This window comes from Myzus persicae, unplaced genomic scaffold (genome assembly GCF_001856785.1).
Source record: "Myzus persicae strain clone G006 unplaced genomic scaffold, MPER_G0061.0, whole genome shotgun sequence".
In the NCBI taxonomy this organism is placed as follows: domain Eukaryota; kingdom Metazoa; phylum Arthropoda; class Insecta; order Hemiptera; family Aphididae; genus Myzus; species Myzus persicae.
Genome location: NW_019104466.1, coordinates 693,539 through 705,279, shown reverse-complemented (window position 1 = coordinate 705,279; position 11,741 = coordinate 693,539). Strand labels below are relative to the sequence as shown.

Genomic DNA, 11,741 nt, shown 5'->3' with positions numbered 1-11,741 from the left:
ATAGTACGTTATCTTAGCGTCTTTTATTACATTGGTTAATTTGTTCCTAAATCGTATGTAGTAGCTTTTTAATTTCAGATTTTGAGGGAATTTTCTAACTTGTATATGTAAGCGATCTCTATATCTAATGGAATTAATAATCGCTGTTGTGGCCCATGGCTTTAATTTTTTAGTTTTAGATGAAATAGTTATTTCTGTTGTGGAGTTTTTTTTTAGTTTATTTATAGTTTCAACCAAGTACTGTAAGGCTAAATTGACATCATTAAAGTCGAATATTTCTGACCAATTATGATTTTGAACCAGATTAGTTAGCTTAGAGTCATCAATTTTTAAGACTTTCAAGGGGTTCGGACTGTTATTACGGTTATCTGATAAGTTACCTATACTAAGAGTCGTTGGGTAGTGATCTGTTATGTTTGTATGCACAACTATTGGTAGCAGATTGTTATAGGATTTTGTTTTTAAAAATATGTGGTCTATACATGTTTTCGAGGTAGGTCTGGTGATGTTTTTGATTAATGGTAAAAAACCAAACTGTGCCATTATAAGCGAATAGTCTTCTTTTATTTTTGAGGGTTTAAGCAAATCAATATTAATGTCACCCAATATAATTTTATATTTAGCGGCTATTAGGGTAGATCTGTATAATATGGTATCATTTAGTTCATTTAGAGCAGAATCAACGTTACTATTGGGTGATCTGTACAGTGGGTAAATCAGAAAATCAGTTTTAGATTTTTTGAAGACAATTTCTAGGGCTGTTATATTTTGAATGTTGAGTTCTGATACTGTGATAACATGTAATGTGTTTTTTAAATAAATTACGACTCCATCATTTTTATTTTTATTATGCTCGGTTGCATGAACCGTATAACCATTCATTTGGAAATTATTAATTGATATACCTTCTAAACCTAGCCAAGCTTCAGTTAAGATAATTACCTCAAATTTTTTTTCAATATTATCCAAAATAATACATAATTCATCAAAGTGTTTTTGTATACTGCAGATATTCATTGTAAATATATTTATTGCATTTTGATTGTACATTACGGTGTCGAGATTATTATACACACATTCAATTTCACACAAATCGTTAATGTTATCAAGAACTAATGCACTATCGGTGTTATAATTAGTGTTCATAAAATATAGTGAGATAATCATGGCATGAGAGACATATATAGTAGTGTATTGGTTTAAAGTTCAATGAATATTTGTAAAGATAATTAATGTGATATTTAGTGGTTAAAAACCTGGCTAATGAATTAAAATAGACGTTCACTAATAAGACCTTCTTTCTGTTTACGTAATTAGGGAATAACAATTTAAGTATTAGACAATACAATAATAATTTTGAATAGTGTGTGTGTTTACATAAGAATATTAAATAAATGTAGTTATTGATAAATTGTAGATAATTTTTTTTAATGTTAATGTGAGAGTATGATTTTGCAAATAAGAAACAAATTATTTTAAATGAGTAGAGTTAGATTTCAGATTATGAATTACCTCTTCATTGGCCACGTTGATTATTTTCTCTGACTCATTTTTGCGGAGGAAAATCTGCCCGTTTTTAGTCCAGACGAATTTATAGTTGTATTGATTGCGGAAGTCTCGAGCTAGTTTGAATAGGAAACTGCTTTTTGATGTTAAATTTTCTCTTATGTATATTGACACTTCAGGTTCTATACCAATATTCTTTGTGGACAGATTCCTTATTATTTTACGAGAGTCTAATATTTTTACTTTATCTTGGTGACTTGTGAATCCAACCACTATTCTTCTTGTAAGATTATTTTGTGTACGACCAACTCTGTGACAGTCATTAATCATAGGGTCTGTAATTTTAATATTAAGTTGAGTACCGATGTTTTTGACTATTTCGTAGCTATTTTCTAATTTATTTTCTGGAACACCGTCAATGACAATTTCATTATTAATCAAACGACGTTCAAGGAATTCAATTTTGCTTTCTAGAGTATTGATTTGGGTTTTCATATTTTGATTATCTGTTATGATTTTATCAATCATATTAATTTTTTTGTTTATAAGATCGAAGTTGTTCCCGGTTTCTTTTTTAAACATTTCAAAACTATCTTTGAGTTGTAATATAATGTCCTTAATATCGGAGAGATTTGTATTATCATCATTAATTTGGTTATCAATTCGTAGAGAAGCTCTTTTTTCTGCCGAACACTTGTGACATCTCCAGTATGAGCCTTCATCGTTATAAAATGCAATGTCTTCTTTTGTGAGTTTTTGGCATTTTGCATGCCACGGTAATTTGCAATCATTGCAAGAAATGGACAAGGATCTTGATGTAATAGCAGTAGAACAGCTATTACAAATAGACATTATGTATAGATTATGTACGTGATTAATGGGATATAGGTGCTAATTAATATGGAAATGAAACGCGAGCACAACGGCAACGATATAGCACTATATGCGGTTAGATAACAATTGTAAAGCGGTAACTGCGATAAGCGACCGACGTAAAACGCAAAACGACCGTACAGGTCAACGTACAGCAGATAACTGAATTTACTAACTAATTTTGAGTTGGAAATACATACAAATTATTCTTTTTACTTCTAAGATGTAAAAATGTAATACCTACAGGATTCCTCATAAATTTTTCTATCTTTATCAAGTCTATAATGTCTACCGGAAAGTCAAATTAAATTTTTTTGAGCGTTTGAAGTTCACATTTTTTCCACATTGGATAGTCTCTCTATTTCTCATGGAACAATTTTCTTATTTTTTATGATTCAGAAATAAATAATTGTAGATGCTTGAAAATTACACCAAATGTTTATTTTATAATTTCCTATACTCGATAAAATTCTCAAAATATTTTAACTTGTTTAAAGCTGTTAAAGAATATTTTTAATTTTCAATTTTTTTAGTTTTTTTTTCTGTATGTGTCAATACAATTTTATTTTTTCGGTCAAAAACCTTAAAAATTTAATCAAAGCCCATCATAGGTACATTCGTACAATATCAGCTTAAAAATATTAAAAATAGGTACGACTGCAATTTTTTTTTATAAGTACCAATTAGTAAAGTTCAATGTTCGACAAAATGTATCAAATTGAAAATGATCAAATTATTTTGTAGTTAAAAATTTATAAAATGTTCAATTTTTAAAGCTTAGGATTGACTATTCAAAACAAGGTTCCACTCGAGTATAGTTTCTTCTGTAACCAAATAATCTAAAAAATAAATAAACACATTATTTTATAGTTATTTTGTTGTTTACACATGGATAACAAGAATAGCGTTTTTAGTTATTTTGTTGTAATTTAAAAATATTATTCTAAGGCAGGATCTTGAACTCCGAGGGCCCTTGTGCAAAAATAAAATGTGGGGATCAGTATTTTAAAAACGTTATACAAAAAGCCACTAGTATACAACTATGATAACTCAACAGTTACAAAATAATTAAGTACAAAGTATAATACTTTGTATAGTATATTATTATTTACAGAATCTTGGGCACTTGAAACGTTTAGAGTATATTTAATTTTATACACACAGTGAAATTTTCAAATCCAGTTATGTAACTTACCAAATGGCTACTGCAGTACAAGTGCTTCATAGTAAAATAAATTACGTCTTCGATCGCAATAATATTATAAAATATACCTACTTAGTAATATCATAGGTTGAAAGACTGCCTTTGCTCAGAATCGATTTTCTTTTGTTATGATTTTATATATCATTGAATTAACACATCCATTACAGTGACTCTCTTGGCATCTAATGTACAGTAAAGCGTTGCCCACATATACGCTTTTTTTAAAATTTTGTGTAGTAATAGAATATCACAATTTAAAATAATATTTAGTGCGTCTACCAAACTTTTTGGTAAACTCGGTAAAAGTTTTTGACGTTAATGATTGTACACCTTTAGGTCTTTATATGATTGTGGAATTAATCCACAGCAAGGGTGCTGTGTTTTTCTATACAAAGTGTGCGGTTCTTGTCCGTCGATCTTTTTGAAGTAAAAGTCATAATTAGGTTTGCAGTTTTTGGATGCAACCAAAATTGCAATTGCACTAGAACGCGGTCCAGTCTACACTGCAGTTTATTAAATTATACCGGAAAATGATATTGTAGATATAGGCGGTCTTTTTAAGCATATTTTTTTATGTGATATACAAACTAAGTTGAAGAATATAATAAAACAATTTTAAATAAAATGTGTAAAATGTTTGATGTAAGTCTTGCGGGCTTGATTAAATTAAGTATAGGTAAGTACTAAGTACTTACCAATTGTACGGTTTTAAATAACTAAATGAAACCTAAATCTCAGAGTATATATAATACAACAATATGTTTATCCATGAATTGTGAACATTGCATATCCATTATTACAAAGCGAAATACAATGTATCGTTTTACTGTCTTAAAAAAAAAAAAATTAAAAAAAATTATAATAATAAAAATAATAATAATAATAATAATAATAATATAATAATAATAATTATAATAATGTGATCGATAACATCCATACATCAAGATTAATAAGTTCAAAAGACTCGAGTCTCAACGATTTTTTTTAATAAGATGAAATTATAAAAAATATTTAAATATTTTTACATTAGAAGTTGTGTTTGTCAAAAGATAAACAATTACTATAATAATTTTCTATGATAGTATAAAAAATATTTAAATAAAATATTGAAAAAAAAAAAAAACGTTAAACAATAAAATTCAAAAGTATAAAAAGTATAATAATTAGTAAGCACAAATACAAGTATATTTATATGATATTAAGACTTATTTTTTTAATGTGATTACAGTTTGTTTGTTTTATATACATGTATGATTTATTTTCATTTTGCACCGACTAAAACGAATAAACAGAAAAGCATATCGTGCGTGACAGTAAAATAATAATAATAATAATAATAATAATAATAATAATAATATAATAGTGTATATTATTTACATAATCATATGACCTATATTTTTGTAATAATACGATAATAATAATAATAATATGACGCCGTCGGTCGTGGACCATAATCAATGACATATTATGATGGTATAAAATAATGAAACAATATGATATTATTATCATAGTACATATCTACACAATATGTCTGACCGCGGCGTGTATTCAGTTGTACGGTTTTTTGTGCTTGGGCATGCTGGATATGACGTCCTTCCGTCTCCAGACGTTCCTCGTGGGCGACGGGGACCGGTACGACGAACATCCGGCCAGCCTCTCGCCCACGTTCGGATCCGGTTCCATCCTCAGCGGATGTCTGGTGGCTTCGGCCGAAGTCTTCCGTTTGGGTTTCTCGTGGCCCGCCGACGACGGTTCCGACGACTGGCTGACCTTCCTGGGCTTCAGAGCCGCCTGTTTCCGCAATATGTGTTCGATGTCGGCCGTCTTGGACCGCAGGACCGCGCCGCCTATGTTGGTTATGCTGGAGCACACTTTCACGGGTTCCTGGGGGGAAAAAATGAAAATAAAAATACGCGCGCGCGTGTGTGTGTGTGTGTGTGCCAGTGCACGCGGCAGGAGTGCACGCTCAAATCGATATTTAACTTAAACGGTCGTAATAATTATAATATTTGACCAGAATGTAATATACACATAGCGATCGAGGTTCTATAAATGGGTCACGTTGTACGCGAGGTCGAATATTAAAAGCGCGAAACGCGGTCGGGGTAAAAATTAAGACTGCCGAAACTTTGTACTATTATAAACACATAGCATTGTATACAGCTACACAGAGTATGATATGTGTAGATATAGCTATAGGTAATACCAAAAGTCTGAATTGTCACGACCGCAATTTTATTAAAAACGTCATTGAGTTTAAATACCATTTGGCAATATAATTATAATATAAAATATATATTACAGCGCCAAGTATCTACCTATAATGCTTGATTGTTATACCAGATAACCTGTACACTTAAAAACTGATCACTTTGGCTTGGTTACCTATAGGGACAATATTTTTAATTTAATTCAAAATATAAAATAAATCAAATAATGTTTAAATGTCACAAAACTGTATGACGTTATGTATACACTTACATTGTTTTGTATACATAATAATTATATTTACTTATATTTGCATAATGTATACTCTACGTATACAATAGTACAAAGTGTCCGAGTTCTACAATGCAAATTTTTACTTGACCTAAGAAATTGACCGTTCACCAATAATGAACGTAAATGTGTAGGTACCCAATATTGTAATGTATACCTTTACTTAGTGGCTAGTATAAAAAATATAAAAAATTTAACCAAATAAATTTACGTTTAAACGACGAGCGTTTGGATGTGTTAACGGTCCACTGTCACCTATGAAGTATTCACTTAAAAAAATATGAACACATGGCATTTGCATTTTGGTTCGTTTTAACTCATTGGTGTTCTGCATTTTGTGTGGAACCCTCTCCGGTTGCCACTCTTCTCATTTTGTAGTTAATATAAATCAGTAAAAGTTTATCAAAAACGCATTTTAGATATTTCAGTATGAGTTTAGTTTATTCAAAAAAGTAAAATATATATTTTAAACGATGATTTGACTGTAGGAAAATATTATTTTTTTTTTCTAATGAGAAACACCTTTTTACTTTTAAATTGCCTAGCACTTAGCAAATAACTTTGTTGAAAGTTTAGATTTATTTAAATGGAAATTGTTATTGAGTTTTAATTTGATGTAGTACCTATATAAAATAATAAGTCCACTTTAAAATATAGACGTAAAAGATGATGTTATGATGATTTGAAAATTTTAGTAATCACTAATTATTGTTTAATATTCATCTATTAACAATAAATAATTTGTAAAAATTATCGTGAGTATAATGTGTACTAGCATTAAGTATACCTATTTTATATTTTTGAGAACCCATTTTTGTGGACTTAGTCTTTATAGTATAGTTAGTAGATGTATACATTGTAATGACTCTGATATTACTCGTCAGAATTTTAATTTGAAAAAAGTATTTAAGAATTAATTTGAGAAGTTTAATCTGCGGTTAAACCGAAATGTAAAATGGCTCCCCCCGGCCCCAACCATATAAATTGTCCAATTACCACAATACTGCTTCATATTATTGCGCTTTTCCGAAACTCTTGTGCCTAGCCCATATTAATTTCTACGAATATTCATAGTGTTTTCCGAGTAAATAAAAGGTATTAAATAACGAATTGAGCAATGAAATTAATTCATACTCGTGCGGAACTAATATGTATAAATGTCACAGAGTTTCAATACTTACTGGAGACAATGACGTGTCGTCGGGTCCGTGTTTTAACTTTTCTTTGTACACAGAACCCTTAGTTACACCCGTAGAACTAGCGCTTTTCGACAGCCTGTCCAGACCTGTGCTGGATAATATTTTCTGATAAAATTTTATGTCCTTTTCTTTTCCTTTTTTTTCTGCTTTATAGTGATCCGAGTCCACGTCCTTCGACAAGTCTTTAATGGACTGCATGCTTCTTTGCTCAGATTTTGCAGTCTTTCTGTTGTAATAATCTGGAGTATAATTTGTTGTTCCACAGACATTATCGGGTGAAGTCGGCGGGCTGGATATGGAACTGCTGTCTGAAGATACCGTAGTTAATACGCGATGATAATTTGTCGTAGAACCTAAAATTCAACAATCTCAATATTCTACAGTTCCAAAATAATATTGATCAAAAATATAAGACAATTTGCGTACAGCTTATTTAAATTAAAAAAAATAATACATTCATTGGTAGAGATTTTGAACTGTAACAGGTATAGATAACTATAATTTGCGTATTGATGATATCGACTATGAATTAATTATTGTCATAGTGCATACAGTATTACACTGTGTATTATTAATTTTGATTATAACAGATAGGATATATATATATATAATAATTATAAAAGCCTAAAAAATAGCATAATTATCCAATAGTTTTTTAGTTCTTAGCGTTTGCTTCAAATTAATAAACACTTGGTGATACACCCTATGTACGCCTATAATATATATATTATCTTATTGTAGTTTGTAGCTCTAAATTATCTTTTAGACGAATAGTTACTCGATTTTGGTGGAACAATTATTTTCATGATTTAATTGATTGAATACAACAATGCATGTATTATAATGCAACAATATAAATAACTTACTATTACTTTGTCTGCTCTCGTCTTCAATAAACGGTATATCGGTGTCCTCTACATTCAATGGGTATGACGAATTAGGTAGTTGTTTAATAGGCACGGGTATCATTAAACTGGCAGTTATAACGCCGTCATAATCATTTACCTAAATCAAAATCGATATTATTGAACAAATATTGAAATGTCACTATTTTTTAACGAACAAAAAAATATCCAATTACAGTTCCCTATACTGAATCTGAATTATGTATACCTTCATTGTTATGTATATGTGTCGGTCGCCGGACACGGTATAAATAATATATTATTTGGGAAGTAGGCCGGGCTTAAAGTGGGAAAAAATTTCGGCGGGGGGGAGGGGGACCAATGTCATATAGTTCCATATTATATCATTTTAATTATGTCTAATGAATACGCGTAATGTATAAACAGCGATTGTGTAAGCATACTCATCCCACTTGTTACCCTGTTACAATGTTCAAAATTTGTAATTTGTTTCATATAAAATTTAGATCATAAACAATATTACATTTTTAAAGGTAACGCTTAACTGCCGTCAGAGGTAGGAGGACTGAGGACCCCCGTGAACCCCCCCTTAAGCCTCTGGAATTCGGTATATAATATTGATATGTATAAACAACTTTCCTCTGGCCACGTTATGAAATATGTCGTTTCAAACTTAAAAGCAAACATTTACACAAATAATTTAATTGATTTAGTCATAGTTTATTAGTTATTACTCATTAGTTATTACTCGGGTCACCGTTGAGGATATTTATTTGAACAGTAGACGGTACGTTTTTAATGGCTGATATAAATACCCAATCAAAATATTGATATATGTATATTAGTTTTAGTAAAACTTACTTGGTTTCCATTTGCGTGTATTTGATTACTTGACATTTTTTCAGGCTTTTTACTCATTTGCATGCGTTCAAATACTGGGTAAGTAAACGCTTCAACATCGTCCGGGAAAAAAGCCGTCACTCCTTTACTCCGGCTTCTTCTGGTTTCTCTTTCTCTAGGCCTAAAATAACGAATAAAATAATTTTTAAATTATTACGACAATTATGACATGTTTATTGTTTATACAAAACTATGTGCAAAAACACGGAAGTACAACAAAAAAAAGAAATGTACTATTTTTTTGTTGCATTATATCAATGGATGAACTAAAAATGCAGATTACTTATATCTATAATCTTCATTGTCGTCCGATCCGCCTATTCCGGAATTTTGGTGTGTGAATTCTCCCCTTGTCCAAATTTTTTTTTCCTGACTGTCCGAATGTTTTGATGACTCAAATTCTGGAGAAACGCTTGCTCCAGTTTTATCTTGAACAGTTGACAAAGTTTCTTTTGACTCTTGTGTGGATCCATTTCTAACAACAAAAATAAATGTAAGTACTCTGCGATTTAATGTCATAACTACACATGTTTAACACAAAATTTAAAGACATTTACATTCCACGGTGTCTTAGAATTCAATGTTGTAGCTAAAGTAATAAAAAAATCATGACTTTACCGCTTAAAATAATTCATTTCACCGTGAAACGGTTGGTCTATTTTTAAATGAACGCTAAATGTTAGTATTAAATGTTAATGAAAGTTAATTAAAGTAGCAAAGTATATGTTTAAACTCCACTTATAATGCGACATAGCACCATCATTATTACTTGTTGTAATAAAGATTTTATTTATGTTGCTGCTAATAACATAGATTAAAAATTATTTTATTATTTTATAACTTACGGTAATGCAAAGACTCGTTAGTTATAAAAAATCACAATGCCTAGTCTGTTATTTTATTTAGATTATTAATCCGAAAACAGCTGTTATTTAACCATATTTATATAAGTTGTATATTTTATAAATCTGTGAGTATATCAAACTTTTAGTTATAAAGATACGACTTTTATTCTTACACTATATTATTTAAAATTTAACCCTTGTTTAGGTTATTTATGAAGATTAGTATGACAACTATTTTGCACAATGTATGTACTCTGTACAGTGGCGCTGAACGTGTTTTTTAGCTTGTTGTACTGAACTGGGTAAATTAGTAGATGGGTAAGTATAGGTGTATATTGTCAAAATGAACAAAATACAGTTTTGATTATTTGTAAATCGATGGTTATTCGTTCAGTTATCAGTTTAAATTATTTTTGTGGATCTTAGCGCTTATTGGATATTGGAACTACTAGTTGGTAGTTAAAAGGTAAGCGAAAAATGGTTTGGTGCCACTGACGGAATATAATAGCTAATTTCCTACATTACAAACTATTCAAAAACTATTGTTAGACTCTAAAATTTGTTCTACTTCACATTTGTTTAATTTTTTCTCGATCATAATTTTCATCGATCATCAAATTAGATTAGTGCGTGTCAGTATTTATACCTACCTACACAAAACATAATATACATTATACACGTTTAATGAACGCATCAACTAATGAGCAATGTAACTTAATATAAAAAAAAAACATTTTATAAATAAACAAAAATTAAATTTTACTGTTCAAATTACTTATTTTTTTTTTTTAGTATCTTAAACAATAACGCACACAACAGTATTAAAATTACTGGATAGTTTTCTCGACGTTCGAAAATCGTAATCTCATCACATTGTCTAGACCTTCAGGGTTTGTATCAAGCATATGAACATATACTTCATCGAGGAGGTCAGCTGGTACCTTAAAAAACATTTTATTTTAGTGAATAATGTGTGTCAATAACCGGTAGGCAATACTAGTTAAAATTTGTCATTTCTGTCTTTCACGCGTACCTACGTGCCACATTATTATACTGCACGAGTTTCTCTGTATAATTCGAGAATAAAGTAAATTTAAATATTTTCAAATTTATATATGATAATGTCTAATATTTCCCAATGACTAATATCGTGTATTTTTTTCTAATTTTCATAAAATATTTGGTATAGTTAGGTATATAATAATAAAAATCATATTAAAAAAAGCTGGTAAGTGGATATCAGTCTGCTGTACAGTAGGTAGATTGCAGGTGGGTCACTGTAATGGATAATGTTAAATTTCAATTCAATGATATAAAATCATTGTTTACGAAAACCAATTCTTAGCTAATACGGACTGTCTTTTATTTTTACTTAGTACATTGAATGATATTATGGTGATTAAAGTAATTTATTTTACTATTAGGTGTTAGTAATACAATAGGTTAAAATATTTTTTTCCAAAAGTCTCAAGTACCCAAGAGTAATATTTTTAAATTACAATCAAAAAACTAAAATCATTATTATTGGTTTTTGTAAATAATTTCGACCAAATTTGAGCTTAAAATGTCTGCAAAAAATAACTGTGTTGATATATTTTTGAAATATTTTTGTTACAGTATAAACTACTTATAAGAATCCTTGTTTTAAATTTGCAATTCTTAGCTATAAAAATTGAACGTTTTATATTTTTGTAACTACAATAACTATGCAAATTGTCTAGATTATTTCTTGTTTTAATAGACAATACTGTATTTCAACTAAATGTATAGACACTATAATATAAAGTTATATCTACACTCTATACAAAATATTAAAATTCAGCTAATTGTATGCTTGAACTATAGTAGA

The 11,741-nt window shown here is 29.6% G+C and overlaps 2 protein-coding genes across 2 annotated transcripts in view; both read right to left on the bottom strand.

Annotated features, from left to right (window-relative positions):
- Nucleotides 1-1,512: 1,512 nt before the first annotated feature.
- On the bottom strand, nt 1,513-2,358 carry LOC111042388 (the record flags this gene model as incomplete). The annotated part of the gene is made up of 2 exons (XM_022326977.1): nt 2,097-2,358; nt 1,513-2,012 (listed from the first exon to the last, which is right to left on the bottom strand). Coding segments are annotated over exons 1-2 (762 nt in total), but the record flags the coding sequence as incomplete, so codon positions are not given.
- Nucleotides 2,359-4,808: 2,450 nt separating this feature from the next.
- The window catches only part of LOC111042362, a 29,279-nt gene continuing 22,346 nt past the window's right edge, over nt 4,809-11,741 (bottom strand). Inside the window, exons 11-16 of the mRNA XM_022326950.1 lie at nt 10,724-10,833; nt 9,331-9,522; nt 9,009-9,168; nt 8,148-8,286; nt 7,264-7,634; nt 4,809-5,467 (exon numbers count right to left, since the gene is read on the bottom strand). Of these exons, the coding sequence (XP_022182642.1) occupies nt 5,132-5,467; nt 7,264-7,634; nt 8,148-8,286; nt 9,009-9,168; nt 9,331-9,522; nt 10,724-10,833 (1,308 nt within the window). The 3' untranslated portion in view covers nt 4,809-5,131. The remainder of the gene's footprint in view (nt 5,468-7,263; nt 7,635-8,147; nt 8,287-9,008; nt 9,169-9,330; nt 9,523-10,723; nt 10,834-11,741) is intronic.